The sequence below is a fragment of the Rhinichthys klamathensis genome, unplaced genomic scaffold, assembly GCF_029890125.1.
Source record: "Rhinichthys klamathensis goyatoka isolate OS25496 unplaced genomic scaffold, OSU_Roscu_1.1 h1tg000085l_1, whole genome shotgun sequence".
Classification (NCBI taxonomy): domain Eukaryota; kingdom Metazoa; phylum Chordata; class Actinopteri; order Cypriniformes; family Leuciscidae; genus Rhinichthys; species Rhinichthys klamathensis.
In genome coordinates, this window is record NW_026606626.1 from 1,149,707 (window position 1) to 1,170,991 (window position 21,285).

The 21,285-nt window shown below is 38.4% G+C and overlaps 3 protein-coding genes across 5 annotated transcripts in view; all 3 read right to left on the bottom strand.

Annotated features, from left to right (window-relative positions):
- The window catches only part of xgb (x globin), a 29,749-nt gene extending 22,687 nt beyond the window's left edge, over positions 1 to 7,062 (bottom strand). Inside the window, exon 1 of the mRNA XM_056251607.1 lies at positions 6,784 to 7,062. Within this exon, the coding sequence (XP_056107582.1) occupies positions 6,784 to 6,956 (173 nt within the window). The 5' untranslated portion in view covers positions 6,957 to 7,062. The remainder of the gene's footprint in view (positions 1 to 6,783) is intronic.
- A 3,228-nt stretch (positions 7,063 to 10,290) lies between these two features.
- LOC130085701 (uncharacterized) lies at positions 10,291 to 12,979 on the bottom strand. The gene is made up of 6 exons (XM_056251614.1): positions 12,705 to 12,979; positions 12,510 to 12,629; positions 11,997 to 12,115; positions 11,740 to 11,887; positions 11,546 to 11,664; positions 10,291 to 11,479 (listed from the first exon to the last, which is right to left on the bottom strand). The coding sequence occupies exons 1-6, from the start codon at positions 12,943 to 12,945 to the stop codon at positions 10,364 to 10,366; spliced, it is 1,863 nt and encodes a 620-aa protein (XP_056107589.1). The 5' UTR covers positions 12,946 to 12,979; the 3' UTR covers positions 10,291 to 10,363.
- A 2,168-nt stretch (positions 12,980 to 15,147) lies between these two features.
- The window catches only part of LOC130085681 (pleckstrin homology domain-containing family G member 3), a 74,035-nt gene continuing 67,897 nt past the window's right edge, over positions 15,148 to 21,285 (bottom strand). For 2 of the 3 annotated variants that reach the window (XM_056251584.1, XM_056251583.1), the window contains exons 16-19: positions 20,354 to 20,716; positions 19,347 to 19,451; positions 17,668 to 19,075; positions 15,148 to 16,878 (exon numbers count right to left, since the gene is read on the bottom strand). In XM_056251584.1, coding sequence (XP_056107559.1) covers positions 16,121 to 16,878; positions 17,668 to 19,075; positions 19,347 to 19,451; positions 20,354 to 20,716 — 2,634 coding nt within the window. In that variant the 3' untranslated portion in view covers positions 15,148 to 16,120. The remainder of the gene's footprint in view (positions 16,879 to 17,667; positions 19,076 to 19,346; positions 19,452 to 20,353; positions 20,717 to 21,285) is intronic. The other variant, XM_056251585.1, reaches the window with a different exon arrangement.

Consider the following 21,285-nt stretch of genomic DNA (forward strand, 5'->3'; position numbering starts at 1 on the left):
TAACTTTAAGACACCGCTTGAATGCTTGTCCGCTGCAACCTGAACGCAATGCGACAAAAGACAGTTGAAGCCATTATAACCATTACAAATCTCCCACAGTAAACTGATCCCTGGTTCTATTTATCACGTACTGACGCGAAGGACAAATGCTTTGTAACAGGCGCTTTTTCCAGGATAAACAGTTTTTAGCTGTTGCGACGCTAGCGACAGCGGCCGCGTCCAGTGTAAACACAGTGTTAGCCCATTCTGCCTATAACGCTACGTTATAACACTTTATATAGGGCCATTTTGCATAATGAGTAGTTTCACGTTCAGTACATTTTGCTGACTACTTATTTAAAATAGTATTTAAGTACAAGTACTGTACTTATGTAATTAAACATGTTTTCATTATGGTATTATTACTTTTACTTTAGTAAAAAGATCTGAGTCCTTCTTCCACTGGTAGAGATTAGAGGAATTAAGACTAATAATAGAATATAACAAGGGTTTGCCAGTGACACTTTCGATATATTTAAGTTATTTTTTATATGACGTGACTATAAAAAGACAAAGTCATTAGTGAAGATTATGCAACAGTATTTAGAACATAATATAAAATAGTACATGCAATGCAAACTAGTTTGGTTACAGCTCAAATGTATCGTTCTATCATTCTCTCTGCCTCCATTACACATCTTTATCAAGTGTTTGATTACAACATTTGAGTGATCATATATTTATATTCTGTTTATGTATACTGTATCAAAAGTTTGTACACACGAATGGGAAGATGTGTCCAAACTTTTGACTGGTACTGTATTATAATACACAAATAATATCGGCCGATATATCGATATCAGGCTTTATTTACTCCCTAATATCGGTATCGGCCCCCAAAAATCCATATCGGCCGGGCTCTAATAAAATGTTCTTTATAGTAGCTTCTTCAGATTGTTAAGATGTTCTTCACAAAGAAAAAAAAAAGTTATTTTAAGAATTGAACACTGAAAGAACCAAAACTGGTCCTTCTATAGCATTACTGTGGAAACCTTTCATTCAGAACCTTTATTTTTAAAGTCGCCCTGTGGTAATCCAGCTTTTAAAGTTGTTTATGTGGCTATGTGGTGTTTTTAATCTGCTTTAAGACGAATCATATGTAAATTCATAAGTCGACAGCATTGCTGAGTATTTTCTGCTTAAAACTGCAGTGAACCAAAGACAGTCTCAAAAACACGGTTTGAAATCGCTGGTGTTTCTGACGTCACAAACGACCTTGTAACCAATCAGATCAACGTGTGATCATCAACCAGTGGATCTCTGAGCTGAGTGAGTGAGTGGAGGCGGGGCTCATTTGCATATTCATAGAGCCGCGCATACTAAATGAGGCGAGGGTGTCGAGTTACATTCAAGATATTTTAAGGCATGAAGAAATTTGTTTGATCAAAGATGAGGGTTTTAAGGGATACAATTATTGACTAAGTTATTGATTAAGTGTTTTTAAGAGTGTAAAGGGTTACAAGTGTTTGTGATCGTGCAATGACAGATACTACAGAAGACAGAGAGGATTCTACAGACATCATCATCTACTCATTTTAAAGACATGCACAAGCTTAGACCAGACCTAGTGTAGAAATTTTGAAAAATTTTAAGAAAAGAAGGGAAATCTTAAGAATTATTGAATAAGAGATACGAAGGATATGGAATGAAAGAAGTAATGATCGGAATAAAAATAAAAATAAATACCCATATTGGGAATGAGAGTACTTCTGGATTAAAATGCATCATCCTCAAATGTTTTCTTTTGTATATAGTTAATAAAAAAAAAAGATTTAAAAACGGATCGGATCTGGTACCAAAACTACAGGCAAAGTAATAAATATATAACTATATCTGAATTTCCAAAAAAAGCTGTAATATTGGGTTGGCTGGCATTGCCTTGCAACATACTTTATTGTTACTACAATTGATGACTTTTATGTCCCTTTTTTTTCTTTCTCTTATAATTTTGGATGCAATATCTGTTTCACAAAATATGTTTTGCTGTTTTTTTTTTTTGTTTTTTTTGTTTTTTTTTAGCCAATATACCCAATTGTTGAATGCCTTGACTAAGATTCCAGGTACCATCCAATTGTAAGGAAATGTTATAATTACTGTAATAAAAACTTAAAGAAAAAAAAAGGAAAAAAAAGACATGCACAAGCACCAAATGCGAGTCAAAATTGGTGTTGGCGAGTATATGAAACTGTGTCAATCGCCGGTCGGACGGTAACATTTTTATGAATCCTAAAAATCCAATGTTGTGAGAACATGAGTGTGAAGGACGCTCGGGACAGTTGGCACTGCATCATCACAAGAGTTTAAGCCTTGAAAGAAGACGCGCAAGGGAACTGAGAAGTGAAGTTTTCTGTGTGCAAACATCCGAAGCAAGCACACAAATCCTAAACTGAGCTCTCTTTCACGTCTTCTTGCGTTTGAATGGACCAATTCACACCATAGTATGTAAAAAATAACGAGTATCCTAGTAAACATAGTTGGTTAAGTCTTAAGTGAACGTAAACAGTTGAGAAAGTAAACGTGTGTGTCAGTATCAGTACATTAGATCAGTGCATTCGCTCTTAAAGTGACAGCAGCCTAATATAAAAGTAAGTTTAATAAGGATTAATCTAAATTTATACAGTGAAGACTATCCAGTGTTATTTCACATTTGATTACTTTATTACATTTAAACCTGTAAAGCACTGTTTATTATATTTGTATCTACTGTATTTATCTGGCTTTTGCTTGTTATTTGAATATTTGTCAGGGATGCACAATATATCTGCCACCATATCGTTATCGGCCTGATAAGAAAATTTTGCCGATATATTAAAGCCGATAAATAATGTATGATTTCCTTCAGCTGAGACTCTACAGATGCGCACTGTTCAACATGATGGTTTTGAATTGCTTGAAATATGATTGAAATCACTTCAAAAAAGGAAAATACAGTTCAGTGCGACATGTCTGTCATATCGGCTACTTAAAATTATAATGAGAACATTATAATTGTGTGTTTGGGACATTGATTTTAATGAGTGTTTTGTAATCAGGCTCTCAAAAATTATATAAAAATTTGGATTTATCAGCCAATATATCGGTTATCGGCTTTCATATATAAAGAATTATCAGTCAAAATTTTCATATCGGTGCATCCCTATTATTTGTTCTTTTTTTTACTGACTGTTTACTTGTCTATAATAATGTTTATATTTATATTACAGTAGTTAGGCAAGTAGTTTTAGCTGTGGTGTTGAAAAGGGAATTGTGATTTTGCTAAAATAAGTTTTAGGCCCTGTTTATAATGATGTGCTGAGACTTCTAGCCTCGATGTCTGGCTTGCCGTAATATCTGGAGAGTTTCAGTGAAGGATGTTCCTGATTTTCCAGATGTTACGGTGTGTGATCAAACCATCCGACTGTTACGGTCTAATCACTGAAGGCTTCGGTTGTCTAGGAAACTCTCATGCTTTTTACACACACACCAGATAGGTCACGATTTACTTAGAAATTATTTTTTAATTCAGGAATCACTAGTAAATTGATTTAAACATGGAATTTTGAAGTAGAAGGTATTTTCTTGTAAAACTGAAATTATTTTCTTCTAAAGTTGTAAATATAACAGTGCATGCATGATAGAAACTCAGTTTGAGGCGCTGAGAATCTGGACGGATGTTCATGAGGAGTTTATGAGCTGCACATTAAAACACGTCCGTTTGTCAGGAGCAAGAACATTTGCTCAACAACAGATTCATTTGTGAAACCATTTTTGTACGCGAAAACAGCTGTTATTATGATGATGATGATGATGATGATAATGCATCAAAGCACTCCAAGTGAAGAGGCATGTTGTCCCATTTAGACGTTTGAGATGGAAAAACGAACGAGTGTTTGAGCACTGAATGTCCTTCATCAGATCAAGGATCACTTATCTTCAATAAAGCTCTTTTTGTCTTTTATTCGCTGTTTTTGGGTGTTTTTACATCTTTTGTTTGCAGTAAATGAAACTTGTGTTGATATTTGATCACATGCATTGACATGAATGAACTCTTATATCATGGTTTGGGTCAGTTTGACTCAAAACTACTCAAGTTGTCAGAAATACTGGTTAACCAGTGACTTTCTCTCATTTAGAGTCATGAACATGCATGCAAAGTTGTGGAATGTGCATATAGAATTTCTATTAATATTTATTTTTGATGGCACGGCGTTTACATTTATGCATTTGGCAGATGCTTTTACCCGATTTTCTTTTTTACACTGCATTAATGCCGTACATTTTTGCGGTGATTTGAACCCTTGATCTTGGCGTTGCGAGCGCAGTGTTTGAGGCGCACAGAAAAGTGCTTTTTCACACTTCTTCTGTTTAAAATATTTGTAAAAATGTTAAAAAACAGTTACAATACTATGCAAACTTGTTTCCAACACAGAATACAGAAATAAAAAAAAGGTATTTGCGACCTTTTATTTTCACAATTCAGACTTTATTTCTTGAAATTCAAGTTCATACCTAAAAAGACGAAATTAACTTTTTAATTTTTTCTTCCATGGTGGAAACAAGCTTCAATAAAAATGTTTATAAAGTTTAGTTTGTGGGGGGGACTTAGTAAATGGATATTTTTACAATCATATTTTCATTATTTTGTGGAATGTGTGAGAACTATTAATGTTAAAGCATTACTGTTTGTTTTTCTTTTCTTTTTTTCATAGTGTGATTTATTTTTGAATGATATTGAATCCAAATAGGGTCAGTTTATGATCAAGCCCAGAATTTGACCACAATTCACTTTAGTGAAGTGTGACTTCTGACATTGACTACATTCATACATTGAGTAAGATTCTCCAGCTGATTAAAAGACACAGAACTGTGGCGTGAGTGAAGAGAAAGGATCTGATCAATCTTCAGGTCTGTCCTTTCATCATCTGTGTGATTTGAAACTCTTCAGAGATTGCTTCTCTTCATTTGCAGTCGTATCTTGATAATAACAGCTGTTTCCTCAAATGAATCTCTTTCATGAGTAGCAAATGTTGGTTCTGCTGACAAATGAATGTGTCCTAATGTGTTTGGAAAGATTTATTAGGTCTACAGTGTGTGTGTGTGTGTGTGTGTGTGTGTGTGTATGATGGATACATCACTGCTTTTAATACTGATACCGGAAAAAATAAATAAATAACAACTTCACTCCATAATAAGCCCACGAAACCAAATTTCTGCAAAATGCTGATATGAATTTCCTCTCAGCAAATGTCACGATGCAGCTGTCAGATTCAAAATTAATACATTACGCAGCAATAACAGAATACAGAGATCATAATAATAATGAGAACTGCTAATAAAGGTTTAATATAACAATTAATAAAAGATCAGACGAGCGCTGTCAGGCATCATCCGGACATTTGGTGTATTCAAGTCCCTTTAATTAGATTAAAACACTTCCTAAAGATGCTCTTATTTAGAGTACATCTATACATGTCATTATATATAAAAACTCTATAATTTAGTATCATTAAAGCTCAAAAGAAAGTCTGGCACACAGTCACTGATGTTAATATGGATAAAAGAGGAGCATCAGCTCTCTAGAGACTGGGAAAGTTGCTTCAGAATCATCATTTTGCCCGGATTCTGTCGGATTCAGCTGTTCTGTGCGCACTTTTCTCAGTTTGAGACGCACCGTTGTAGTTTTTCATGATGCCAGAGATGCATTAAAAACGCAACCAAGAGGAAAAACTCTTTAAATTCCTCTATAGTGCAAAGCATTAACAAACACTCACACACACATGGCATTGGACATTAAAGTCAATGTGAAATGCCATTTTGTGTTCGTATGGGAATTGCAAAAAGATATGCAACAAGAGGCAGTACTTGATTTAATTGACTGATAACTGATTGACTGATAACTGATTGACAGATAACTGATAACTGATTGGATGGTAAAAACTGGTAGAAAATGTTAATCTGAGAAACTGAAACAGTGTGTTCATTACATATTGTAGGCTACTTGAAAAACTTAAGAAAATATATTTAATTTACCACTGTGATTGACTTGCTGTGAGACTTATTTTTATTCTTAAAAGTAAATGTGGTTCTTGGGTTAACTTTTAAAAATAATATATATATATATATATATATATATATATATATATATATATATATATATATATATATATATATATATATATATATTTATATAAATCTAGACGATAAATAGGCTGTAATAAATTACAATAGGCTACATCTGATTTATTTTGAGACAACTTGCCCCGCTATAGGATTGACGCGTTAAATTAACAGTAGGCCTATATTTTGTTTGTGTATTAATAATAGTGGAAATGTTCAAATGTTCATAGATAGATAGATAGACAGATAGATAGATAGCCTAGGCTACTTGCCGGGTTGTTTCAACCCATGTTTGGGTCAAAAATGGAGAAATCCAACCGTTGGTAACCGTTGGTCTTCTAGGTTTTAAAATTAAAATCCCAAAGGTCGGATTTGTCCATATTTGACCCAAACATGGGTTGAAACAAACCAGCATTTTTGATAGATAGATAGATAGATAGATCAACAGGTCTAAAAAATATATCAGTAGCCTATCTGTTATTAATAATTAACGTGGAACATAATGATTTGTTTACACGTTGATATAGCCTACAAACTGACATCACGGATTGAAACATGCATTTTCTATAAAGCTGCTTTTGTATTTCGAAAAGCGATATAGCCTACAAATAAACTTGTGTTAATAATAATTCACAAGATAGTTCTCACCTGACAAACATGATAATCCCCACTTTGGCGATGTCCTCCTGGATGACTTTCCAGGACTCCTTGATCAGGTGTATGTGACGCGGCGTGAGACGCGCCGGACCTTCCGCGTCCTCCGTGCTTCTGATCTCCTGTGTTCTCGGAGTCAATCCGGATCCTGATATCGCGCAGCCCATCCTGATCCTGATCCTGACACGAGCCAAACTTCCTCAGCTGTCTGTCAGATAAGCCGCTGGTTATTCTCAGTCAGCTGGTTGGGTTAGCCGTGTGTCTCTAGCGGTCTGTGTCGCTCGGCTTCTCCATGTCTGTCTAGAATCAGACCTCCAGTAAGAGCCTCAGAACCTGAAACCTGCTCACCGGGAGGGGAGGAGTCCATTATCATCATCATCATCATCATCATCATCACAATCACAACATGAGAGAGATCCTCAAACACTTGCTTCAAACCTGTAAAATCATTTAGATATTTTAAATTCATTGCAGAATGCCAAATACGTCACACTTTCAATGAAGTAGGCTATATTAATATAATCACAATATTAATAAACAAGTAGCATATTCATTACTTCAATGAGCTCATTGTATCTGCATAACTAGCAACAGTGTGAAAGTGAATAGCATAACAGGCACAATATTGGTATAAGACGTTTTTAAAAAGCCTAGATGATTTTTATTTCAAAAAGGATAATTTTTATTAAAGGTGACACATTATGCCCCTTTTCACAAGATGTAATATGAATCTATGGCGCCCCCAGAATGTGTCTGACATTTTAGCTCAAAATATTATTTATTATAGCTTGTAAAATTTGGGCCTTTTTGGGTGTGAGGAAAAACACGCCCTTTTTGTGTGTGTCCCTTGAGGCCCCGTTTACACGTACATGGGTATTTTGAAAAATGGAGACATTTCTCTTCGTTTGTGCCCTTCGTTCACACACACACACGGAGAATTCGCCTCTGAAAACGATTCTTTCTAAAAACTCCGGCCAGAGTGGAGATTTTGGAAAACTTTGTTTGCACATTTGCAAACTGAGAAAAACGTAGTTTTAGGCAGCCGACGTCACAGTATGCGACAGAACTTGCTCCTGCGTCAAAAGTGCGACCTATGTTTATATTTTCATTTGGCTATGGTGATCATGATGCATTCAGAATAGCAGTCGCATTTATGTTGGTGCAAACCCTTTTCGTTTGTTTGCATTTGCAAATACAGCTGCTCTATTATGTCAAGGAGCTGTTGTTGCTATTTTCGGGATTCTGATTGGCTAACGTGGGCTTGAGCTTCTAGTTACACTGCCACCCACAGGTTTGGCATGCTCTTGATGGCATACATGTCCAAACTCAATCCTGGAGGGCCACTGTCCTGCAGAGTTTAGTTCCAACTTGCCTCAACACATCTGCTTGTAAGTTTTTAGCATGCCTAATGACCTTCAACAGCTAATCAAGACCTTGATTAGCTGTTTCAGGTGCGTTTAATTGGGGTTGGAGCTAAACTCTGCAGGACAGTGGCCCTCCAGGACTGAGTTTGGGCACCCCTGGTGTAAACAAACACTTTTCTGAAAACTGACAGGTGTGCACGATGTGATCTCTGAAAACGGAGAGAGTGAAATCTCAGTTTATGAAAATGGTGTAAACGTAGCCTTAGGCCCTGTGTCCACCCTGTATTTTCTTCACGCGGCTGGCGTTTTTTCCCAATTATTTTCAATGGGAGCGCCGCATTTTTAAAACGGCAGGAGCGTAACGAGATGAGTTTTTTACCGGTCGCCGAGAGTTGAAGAATGCTGGGTAAACTTTGGGTAAAACCAGGCGCTCATCACTGTCACTTTTTTACCCAGCCGTCCAATCACAGAAGAGACAGGGCGGGGCAAATACCACACCAAACAACCGTCACATTCTGCTTGTACAATGTCAACAAGCATAAATAACAGAACAAAACTATTTAAAATAAGAGCCAGAGCAAATACGTTGCAATGTATCGATATTTTTATATAGAAACAATATGTTTCTATACATATTGTTTCCTTGGACTTGGTACCGTTTGTAGTGATGCGGTACAAAGTCCCGAGGACTTTTCTATCCCTTCAGAGGTGTGTGTGTGTGTGTGTGTGTGTGTGTGTGTGTGTGTGTGCGTCTAAAATGAGAAGTGATCCACCTCCACAGAGCCATCTTTATTATGGGGGTTCAGGGGGAGATCTAGGCTATGCACGGAACATTTCTTTTAAGCGGAAAATTAATAATTTTCAAATATATGTATTTATAGTGTCTATAAACAACTATTTTATAATGACATTATAATTATACATGTAGCCTACATTAGCAGGGCATTCAGTTACTTTTGTAAGGACAATAATAAAGTGTCGTATTTCATAAGACTTTAACTTTGCCAGCTATAAAAAAAATCTAGCATTTCCTCACGTTTTACCACTGCTTTTAGTGACAGTCGATATGCATGGAATACTGGCGATGACAGTGATGGCCATCCACGCCCATTTAAGTTGCATTTTTCAAAAAGATTGTGAGCTAGACTTGAGCTGAAAGAGGGGGGTTTCATGACCCTTTAACAAAAAAACACTACGCTGCCAAGATGCTTCAAGCGCCCACAGCTAGGCTTCAGGCTTTCAGCTGGCTAAAATGCATTGCTGGAAACACGGCCTTACGGAGAGATTCAGGAAGGGGTTCGACTTTTAGACGCACCTGGACGTTCATGGTTAGTGGATGCATGTATGTAGTTGTTGAGTTACATTGATTCATCTCATCAGCTTGCATGGACCGTCATTTAACTTTTAAGTTAACAGTTCCTTGAGGTCCAAATCTTAAACGTATATAAAGCCTCTACTTATGCAACAGCAGCTCAATTACTGAAACATTGAAACAAATGAAAAAGTAGCAGATCACTGAAATATGAAGAAACAGCTGGATCCAATCTCAGATGAAGGCATAGGTCAGGTGTCGAAGTTCTTTCTATTACTTGGACATAAAAAGAAAGGGTATAAGGGGAAAAACAAAGAAAAGGTTGAGCACACATTCTTCCACATCTCATTATCCAATTACTCAACTAATCCTCTCCCAGATATTGGTCTACAATTCTGCGTTTTTTGGCTTCCACATGAAACAACTAATTCAAAGAGTCCCTTTCTTTGTATATCCAAGTAATGGAAAGAACTTCAACACCTGACTATTACTCCATCTAAGATAGGATCCAGCCATTTCTTATTTCAGTGATCCACAACATATTTAATTTGATTCAAAATTTGGAAAGGGTTTCAGTAATTGAGCTGCTGACACACAAGTAGAGGCTTTATCCTACATTTAAGACTTGGAACATTAGGTCTTCATTTCTGTCATGCTGCATTTAAGCATTTGTAAATAAGACCAGAAAGAGCCATGATTATTTTTATAGGGCAAGCTCGTATGAAGACAATTTAAGCTTTTTAGATTAAAACTGAGGCGTAACCAGTTTAAGGAAGGGAAAAGAAACAATTAGTGTCTCATGAAGTTTTATTAGGCTTATGAACATAAAAGGAGAAAAAGTCAGTCTCTTCCAGTATCAATTGCCACTTCAGGATAACTTCACAATTACTCATCTCATTCATTGTTTGCGAGACCAGTAGCTAGATTGTGACCAAGCAGGAGAAGACACCGGTTTGGGGCTGTGAGGAGGAAAGACTGGATCCTGAGGATACTTGGGCATGAATGGGTATTGAACATGAGGATGTACAAAAGGTTGAGGGCCATAAAACTTTGGGTACCGTGGAGGATAACCTACAAACTGGTCTAACTGGGGAGCAGTGGCCGGGGTAGGTGGAGTTGTTGCTTTTACTGGGCTCTTGAAGGGGTACATGTATGGAGGAAACATTGGGTACTTGGACTGTTGATGCTGTGGTACCATGAACTGGTCTAACTGGGCAGCAGTGGTCGTGGAAGGTGTAGTTGTTGCTTTAACTGGGCTCTTGAAGTGGTACATGTATGGAGGAAACATTGGGTACTTGGACTGTTGATGCTGTGGTACCATGAACTGGTCTAACTGGGCAGCAGTGGTCGTGGAAGGTGTAGTTGTTGCTTTAACTGGGCTCTTGAAGTGGTACATGTATGGAGGAAACATTGGGTACTTGGACTGTTGATGCTGTGGTACCATGAACTGGTCTAACTGGGCAGCAGTGGTCGTGGAAGGTGTAGTTGTTGCTTTAACTGGGCTCTTGAAGTGGTACATGTATGGAGGAAACATTGGGTACTTGGACTGTTGACGCTGTGGTACCATGACCTGGTCTAACTGGGCAGCAGTGGTCGTGGAAGGTGTAGTTGTTGCTTTAACTGGGCTCTTGAAGTGGTACATGTATGAAGGAAACATCGGGTACTTGGACTGTTGACGCTGTGGTACTGCTGGGAAACCTCTAGAATTAAAGTAATATGGATCAAACATTGACATGGGATACATTTGAGGGAACATTTGTTGGTTAGGGTCTTGAAGAGGAGCAGGGGTTGTAGGTGGCACAGTGGGAGGTATAGGTCGTACACCAGGGCGACCATAAGAATATGGAGGATACCCCACATGTCCTCCAAACGGGAAAGGGTAAAACATTTGTTGACTGCCAATTGGGTCCTGGAACGGATCATCGGTTGTTGGGGCCAGCGTTGGTTGTGTCCCAGGACAAGAAAGAGTCACTTGCCGGTCACCGTACATCAAAGGGAGCTGCATGTCAGTATCCTAAGGAAGACAACCATCAACTAGCATACATCGATGAATCAGACAAGTGCACTCGGTTATTAATACCTTAATGTCCCAACAGCTTCCTGTAAATGGCGCAGTGACAACCAGTGAACCATCAACAGACTCCAATGTGAATGAGCATTTAGAATATGCTAGAAGCAGAGGCTGCCATGATCCATCAACTAAGAGGAAAGAGAAAACCATAAATAAAGCTCAAATCACCTCTTAGATTAAATTCAAAGAATTAGGGGACTTGCCTTGAACTTTAACATGATCTGGTCTGACGCCAAGTGAGATAATCATGCCAGAAGGGGTGCAGGACACTGTAGGGAGGCGAGGACTCACAGGACAAGACATTTGAACTGGAGCCCCCATTATAAAGAGTGGGAGAATATAACGTCCACCCTGTTAGGAGATTTGGGAAGAAAAAGAAACGACCACCATTCATTCCAAGGCCCACTGTTCACTTGGTTGGAGCAGAGCAACAGTGCACTTATCTTTAGTATGCACTAACCTGTCGTCTGACATGACAGCCCTGGTATGGAGCATCGAGAGAAACATCTCTGCGTGCCCGCTTCAGTGAGAAACCACAGCTGGCTGGCATCTCAGACAGAGGCACTGGTGACTCAATTCCTGATGAGCAAATGCATGTATTAAACACAAATCCAAAACACCTTACCTCGATCAACCAGAAAGTGTGGCGATTTTGCACGTCGGAATGTTCGAACCCCCAGATCTTACTTTAGGAGTAAGTTCTCAGACTTATTCGATTACATTTTTAAATACCCAGTCATACAATTAATATAAATACACATTTCAGGAAAATAAAACATTTGCCATATGCAAACCATGCACATTCTTCTATAACATCATTAATATTCATTGGCATTAATGCCACAGCTTAATGGTTAAATTAATTTATCATAGAGAGAGAAATTCAACACAGATGCAATGTTAGGTTATTTGTGCACGCAACATGAAACCATCAAGGGAATGCGTGGTGGCACACAAATCCAAAACAACTTACCTCGATCAACCAGAAAGTGTGGCGTCCTTGATCCTGGAATGCGCAAGGTCATTGAATCGTTCCCACAGTGCACAGAAGGACCCAGACGTCGCAGCTTAGCTTTAGCAAGACGGAACCGCTCTTAAAAATAATTAAGTTAATTTATAATTCCCATTTAAAAAGCAGGTTGAACTTTAAATTAGGATCTCAAATTACCTTCTTCATTTGACCGATATTCATGAGACTGTTCTGCTGACCTAAGCCCAGATTTTTCCATTTCTTTATCAGATACTACACCTTGAGCACCAATTAAAAGTTTGCCCAAACGGATTGGGTTTTCAGAGACTGCTCCATATGGAGTACCTGTTTCAAAAAAGGACTCAGGACCAGCTCTTAAAGAAGAACTCAACATGGTCACAGACATTGTGAAAAGTAAGATGCCCATTGTCCAAGGCATGGTGAGTTTGTTGTGCTACTCAAGAGAGCGCACAAAAAAAGCAACTAGTGAAAGAATCTTGCCTATAAAAGATGAGACACTGAGCTATTTGTACTCACTTTTGAATCACTCGCTGATACAGGTTGACCAATCAAAACTATTTCTCAATCAGCTTATTGTTTTCACCTGTGCCTCATTAAGCTGAGATTTAACACAAGGGGCTGCATTGGAAAAGCGGACTAGCATATACTGCAGAGTAGTATGTATGCTATTGAAAATTCAGTCAAGTGATGCCAAAATTTGGTGTCTTCGTTGATAGGACTCAATATGGTACAATAATCACTTTATTTATTATAATGCATGATTCAGTGGTCAAACAGAAAGAGAGAGCTTTTAAAAATGTATTTTTATCCATTACACTCGTTAAATAGTATAGATAAGTGTGCCCATTGTCTATTTAAAAACAAATCTGCAGTCAAAAATAATATAAGAATCACATTACTTAAATAGTTTAGAGATAATTGTTTCCATTAAATATGTATAAATCTACTATTTTGCATTTGGAAATTGCTAAACTAAAAGACTGATGTCACCTGCACACGTTATGCTGGTGCAGTGACTCTTGGGATGGCCATCTCTCTCTCGCACTTTTCTATTGGTCCCTGCACCAGTTGTTTAACCGATTTCGGCTATTGGTTCAAATCTTGAAAATGGGTTGTTCAAAAGGAAAAGGGGATTCTGAAATCGGATTAGTCTTGGTTTTGATCTGGATCAAATCGTGAGTTTGAATTAACTATTTTAGTAAGATTGGGATAGCTTTTAAAGGTGACATATTAAGGCCCCTTTCACAAGATGTAATATAAATCTACGATATCCCTTGAATGTGTGAAGTTTCAGCTCATGTGGGAACTGTCTTAACTGTATCAATAACAGTGCATATGTTAGCCGAGCATTAACGTGAATGACTGATATAACAGTAAAGTTTGTAATACAAATCGTGCCACATCCTTTATCTTTCCTCAAAGTAGTAAGAATGACAATCTGCATTAATAGACACAGTTTTAGGTAATAGTGGCCCACAACTGCTTAGCATAAGTATTTTAGTAAGACGGTAATAACGTGATTTAGCCAATTAGCTCAATAGCATACATACTATTAGCATACAGAGACCTCAATATAAAACACAAAACTATGTATTTTGAACACCCTGTAGAAAATGTATACATCAATTATAATACAGGTTTTGATTCTGAGGAGCAAGTTAATCCAAATAAGTCCCAGCTTTAATGAATAGCATTTTGTATAAATCCCATTTAGACCTCAGAGATTTTAGAAGAAGGTTATACTGCTGTTGTATCTCACCCCACAAGTGTTTACAAAGAGAATTCGCTTTTGCAGAGCCGACATTTACACAACATGAACAAGCTACAGAGTTTGAGGGTCAAATAGACGTTGTTTTCGGGCACTCCGGGCAGCCAATGAAGAGCATAGACGGGCATTATGAATGATGAAGGTCATTATGCATATGTGTTACTGCGTTACGAATGCAGGTCAAGAAAGTGAGACTGGAATTCCTGAACTCGTTTATGCGGTTCAGAGTCGATTCTTTCTTTTGGGAGACAATAACTTTATTTATTGTGCACTTTCGACTTTACAATTTTTGCACACTGCATGCAAGGGAATATTCATAGAAGCACATTAGGGGCACTTTAACTAATGTTGTTAACCAATGTTAATAAATTGATCCTTATTGTAAAGTGCTACCGACTATAATCTATTCAAGATTTAGATGTGGAGTATAAAACATATTGCCAGATATAATAAACATAGAACTACATCTAGATCTGAGATGGCAACTAAAATATGTTGGCTTGAAGAGTGAGTCTCTAAAGCACTTCACCTCAGGTTGCTCCAGACTGTCCATGTAATCAATGACCTGTAAAGAGATAAAAGCATCTGCTATTAATCATTATTTGCTTACAATAAGGTACTTCCCGTTACTCCATATATCCATTCAAAGGGTTATCTGTAATCCAGGATGAGATTAAGGCTTCCTTTCTGCTCCTTCCTTGGAAGTTATTAATCATATACATGCTATATTCCACCTTAAAAAGTGCATAAACGAACTGCCATACGCCCTTAAGTCACGCAGAATAATTTTAATACACAAAAACATTGTTGACAGGATAATAAAGGACGAAAGGATGAAGGGAATAATGATCATAATGTGGAAAGCTTCTTTTAATGTAGTATGACAGAAAAATAGAATATGAACTGAACATTTTTTTTATTACAAAAAAGTCAACAAAGGCATTGTGCATACTATTTACACCAATTCAAATAAATAAAAAGGATTAAATATACAAAATAACAGTGACATCAACCCCGCCAATGAGCAGAAAAAATATAACCAAAACCAGCTAGCTTATAATAACTCCCATTAAATGAAAATATTTATCCAAATACAGTGAGGAAGACACTTTCTGTGACTGTGCATTAATATGTTGCTCAAATGACTTATCCATTTATTTTGGGAATGACATCAGCCTTTATCATTCATCTGGCTTGATCTGATTATAATTTCCAGTTTTCTCCTCATTAGTGGGAATGACTTCTTTATGAGATTACCCTCTTTCCTCTGGTCAGTGCTCGAACACAAACAGTGAAGAGACATCAGGCAGTGCACATTGAGAACGGATTGCATTTAATATGGCAGTGCTTTTACTTTTCTGATAACATGACAAATTTGTGTGCCTTTGTAACATAGTGTGCACTGAGCTATTCTATTTTCTTCCTTATTGTTTTTTATTTCAAAATGACCAAAGGAAAAAATGCGTATCAAACCATTTTTCTAAACGTTACAAAAAGATGACAGTACCACAGCCAGCTCCTTTAATAAATGTTTACATCTCATTGAAACACGCACAAAATAATGCAGAAAAATTCGAATTTACATGTATTTACAAATGCACATTTTATAAATATGTTCTCTGAAGTCCTAAGGCATCCCTTTTCCAGTTGGTTTGGACAACATTTGCTGACAGTTCATAACTGGAGGTTAAGAAAAAAACATGCAGACCATGTACTATGCCTCTAAAACAGTGGCCAAATGACAATTTTTGGAGAAAAGAATGTTAGCTTTAAGATATTTTAAGGTTCTGAATGTGTTTGGAGTAAAAATATTGCTTTATAAGACTCACGTATAAGAATTCAGGTTCTGAAATTTCTCACGCAGGTTTTTAACCAAACTATCCTGACTGTTCTCCGCTTTTTCAAATGAGCATGGTGGGTGACCTCCATCCATCCATGCACTAAAGTTTTGCTCTTTACTGTTCGACATTGCAAGTTCAGATTGTGAAACAGCATCCCATTTTAGTTGATTCTCATTACTATCCTCACCTCTTGCTGCCCTTTCGACAACAATTAGGTTGGACAGGGTATCTAGACCAGGGTCAAAAAAGTCATCCGGTTGCTCAAGTGCATGCGATGTCCCCACATCAAAATCTAAAGTTTTAACTCTACACAGCGAAGGCAAACCTTCAGCTTCAAGGGTCTTGCTGGAACATGCAGAATCTGTGGATGTACTTCTCTGCACTGTGACACTGTAGGAAGGGGATGAACAAGACAAGGAACGTGATGCTCCGGACTTCTCCGATGTCTCTCTGTCATCCAGAATTCTCTCTGGAAAAGAGTTACTGCGACCCACTGGGACCGGACGAGAGAAAGCGGATACGTCCTCTCGGCTATTATATTTGGAGCGTAACTCCTTTACATCTGGCCAGTGAAAGCTCTCTGTTTGTACTGGACTTTGTGGTCTCTGGGCATTTAATCTGCAAAAGTATGGCAATTGAGGACTTCCAGGAGAACAGAGGCTGGAAGGTGGACTAGTAGTCTTAGAGTCCGGGATAATGTCCTGCTCATTCAAGGTCAGCAACAGTGTCCTGTCAGGCATGCCTATGCACAAAAGAGCAGTGGTTAAAAGTCTGCTTTAACAAATGAGTGTTGAAATGAGTTTACACTATGCCAGAGAACACTGCAAATCCATTGATTTCTAAAGGGAATGGTGCGTCGCAAGGATGTGGAGGAACTACACAAGGGTTTGATCAGTCATGCAATCCAAACTCTGATTTAGGAATCCATTGACCAATGAGGATTTCAGATAGGAAAGTGCACTTGTGCTTTCGGAAATCCAATTCACTGGGTGCTTCTCATTTCTAAATTTGAGCATCCTCGTTTTCTTTCCTCGCGTCTTAGCTCCAACCCCCTTAGGATTCGAGGGAAGGATACACCCATGCATGACTCCTCGGGAAGCTTCCTCGCTCCTCATTCCTTGCCTCCTCACGGTGCAATTAGAGAATTGAGAAGTCCTTCAAGATGGCTGAGTTCGATCGGTTTCCGGGTCACAGGCTGGAGGACGGAAGAACGAGGAAACGAGGAAGCATCAATTTGAGTATTGAGAAGCACCCACTGTATTCCCACTTGATTTCAATCTTGACACAACCTCAAAATGGATCTTACACATTCCTATCCATCAGATCCATCTCTATATTGTAATCGTCTCAAGCCTTTAAGCAAATACGTGGATACCAATGGTCTGGATTGGTAACCAATAAGTTGTAAACAATCACGACTAAGCGATCGCACTCAGGCAAGAAACTTAACCGCAATTTAGGGGGATTGTCCCTCAAGTAAATAGATTAGTCAGTTTGGAAAAGCAAATGTCTACTCAAACACTACACCCACCTTTCTCCTTTCCCGGAGGTCTCTCCTCCATGACCGAAGACAGGTTCTTGGGTATGAAATTGATCTCTGAGATCTTGGGTCTCTGCCTTACTACTGGTCTGCTGTTTTTGATCCGCTGACTGTATTGCCTGGCTAACTGGAACACTTTGTTTTTCATCTTCTCCATATCTTGAAGGACGAGGTCATCCTCATTGGCGGACCTTAAAGAGATGATCCTTGGTAGGGGAGGGTGGTTGACTTTGTGGAACGTGCGATCCTCATTTGGATGGCTCCGAAACTCTTGCATCTTGTCCTTTTCTAAGATGTTGTTGATTGGGGATGAGGTTGAGCTTTCATCGGATTCTTCCAATATTAGTAGAGGTTCTCCAAGTCCACTATCAGAGCTCACCTTACTAGTTTCAGCTTTTGTTTCTTGTACAGGTGTAGTCGTTTGGGAATTCTCTAAGTCCTGATGCTCTTCAGAAGACCCAGTTATCTCCACTTCCATGTCTTGCCACACCTTGACCATGTCAGATGCGGGCTGGAATTGCTCATTTCCAATGTGAGGTCCAAGCACGGACTCTTTGCCATTTGCAGAAACCACAAAGTCGGAACTGTCCTTTGCTTTCTTTTCATCGTCCAAGCCTGGTAGATTAAAGACGGACCATAAAGTTGGCCTTGTTACAGAAGACCCCCTCCTGTGTAATGCCACATCTTCGTCTGCAAGGTCATTGAGTTGTTGACTCAGATTGCGCACTAGGCCTGCAGGGATGTATGAAAGGCTCTCTCTGCGTTTAACACCAAAGCTGGAGTCCTGATTCTCAGCATGTTCGTAGTAGTGTCTAATCTTATGTATGAGCAATCGGTCCTTTTTGGAAAGGGTGTCTTGTTTCATTTGAGGTCTTTGGTCTGGAACGAACGGGCTGTCAGGAACAGTCTCTGTTTTGTGTTCTGGAGTAGACCGTCTAAATTCTTGGGATTTGTCTTTCTCATGGGGATCTGCACCTCCGCTTAGCAAACTGCTTCTTCTATCTTCCAAAGAGTCGAGATCAAACGACCCTTCGACTCCAAGACTACTTTGAGAGAGGCTGCTGGTACACCGCTCTGGGATATCACTTGCCTTGTCCAGCATGGATGAAGACAAGAGTCCACCAGGCACTTCAACATCAACATCGACCTCCATATTCTGCACATCTTCCGAGAGGTTACTTCTGCATGGAGTCGTTCCTTCCTCAGTGGATGAGAAATCCACACTATCCTTCTTTATATCCTCTCCAATTTCTCGTCCTCCATTATTGAAGTCTACTATCTCTGGATCAGTGTGGCATCGTGCCATTAATGTCCCACACATTTCAGGATAATTATCTGATTGGTCCATCCTCATCTCCTCTGACTCTGTGTTCGGTGAACTGTGTTCCCCAGTTGTGCCCTAGAAAGAGGACAGAAAGAAGACAGTGATTGCTACAGGAAGCTATGAAGAAGATAAGAAAAGAGGATATGAAGATAACTTAATTAAATTCTCAACATTTCACTTATGGCTAAGTGACCAGAATGAAAGAACACGTGCAATTTATCTAGCTATGAAAGACAGCTGCAATTTGTATTTCCAACAAATCCTTTTGTAAACCCTTTCCCTTACATTGTTTATGATTAGCCAATTATCAAAAGTGGGGTATGACGTGCATAATACATGACGTTACCGGTCCAAAGAGAGTCAAAGTTTCATTCATGTCATCAGGCTTTTCTTCACAAGGTGTCTGACTGCTCTTGTTCATTGGCCAGTTCTCCCAACAACCTTCTCTGTCCTGTAAGTACACAATACGGCAATTTAACAGATAAAAAAAGCGCTACTGAATGACATCGTTCACATTTGCCAAATGTCATTTATTCTGGGTGTACTTTAGCGACATTTCAACCTTTTGTAAACATTTGCAATTCATTTAAAAGCATCCATGCATTTCAATGTTTTTCCACAGACAACTGACCTTCTGAAATTGCTTTTGTGTCCCATCAAACAAAGCACAATAAAACAGGAACCTTTGTTTAATTTAATTACGGAAGGCAAGCCATCCGACCTCCACCCCTAAAATTTGACAGTTAAATTTCCCTTTGAAGTCGAACTTCAATCAAAAAAATCTCATTGTGGCTCCAAGTGCAAAAGCACTTTGAGACACCCGACGTCCCGTATTATTATGCATTGGATCTTAATAACCACAACACGCTGTAACTTCCCCATCATATGTAAACAATGCATTCAACATTTTTCACATTGACGCATCTACCATGAAATAAAACATTGATTCTTGAGACATGGGACAAAACAATATTACCTGCCATTAGTTTTAAAAATAATGCATTATGGTAGAAACATTTTTCTTCAGTCATACAGCCCATTCTTTTCCGAAGTCTCATAACGTCAATGATAAATGTAAAAAAATAAATAAAAATTTTTTTTTTCAAGATGGCATTCAATTAGCAGGCCAAGAGTCTTAAACAAGACACACGTGCTTATGGATGATTAGTGGCCATGCATGCTGTAATCTCCATGCAATGATTCATGCAACTGCACATTCAAGCATCAGAACTGTGGGTGCACAAGCAGAAATCAGAGTCAGCGTGCAGCAGATGGAAATGTGATTGATAGCATGGTGGTGGCTGCCAGGCTATGCACAGAGAATAGAAAGCAATAGGTGACAGAGAGCCTCACCGTTGTGATCTGATCAAAAAGCAAAGCCTTGGCCCTATACCGCCAGCAGGAGATGGCGGCCAACACTGAACTGGCAAAGTCAGCTACCTGCTCAACCCCCATCAGATCTTCCTCTTCTCCGTTATCTCCTCCTATCCGGTCCTCTGCGGGCGTCTTTGCTTTCTCTTCCTCCTCCTCAAGACGAAATCTCCTCTCCTTGACGTCATGCAGCGAGCTTGTGCTAGATTCAAGATCTTGTCCGCTCTGAACCATTCCAGGTACTGCAGTCTTCAGGTCTGGATTTGAACGCGCCGTGACGTTGGTAGTGGGCAGTATGGACAGACGGTCTTTATCCACTAATAGAGTACCTTCGCTGTCTGCATGCTGGGCGTCACAGAAAAGTTGTGTGATGTCAATGGGCGCTCATTAAAAAGTGAATTTACTTTACTAATGCAATTAAGTATGAATTGCATTTATGAAATAAATGCACAACATTGTTTCCCATTAATGTGATATTAGCGTACACTACTGGTCTAAACTAAAGTACTGAATAATTAAGATATATTAATGTTTTGAAAGAAGGCTGCATTCAAAAACCCAGTAAAAATTGTGAAATATTATTACAATTTAAAATAATAGTTTTCTATATGAATATATAGTAAAGTGTAATTTATTCCTGTGATCAAAGCTGGATTTTCAGCATCATTACTCCAGTCTTCAGTGTCACATGATCCTTCAGAAATCACTCTAATATGATGATCTCAAGAAACAGTTCTGATTATTATCAATGTTGAAAACAGTCGTGCTGCTTCATATTTCTTTGGATAGATGAGAATAAGAATCAATATTTTATTTATTAAGGATGCATTAAATTGCTCAAAAGTAAAGACATTTATAATGTTACAAAACATTCAATTTCAAATAAATTCTGGACTTTCTATTCATCAACGAAT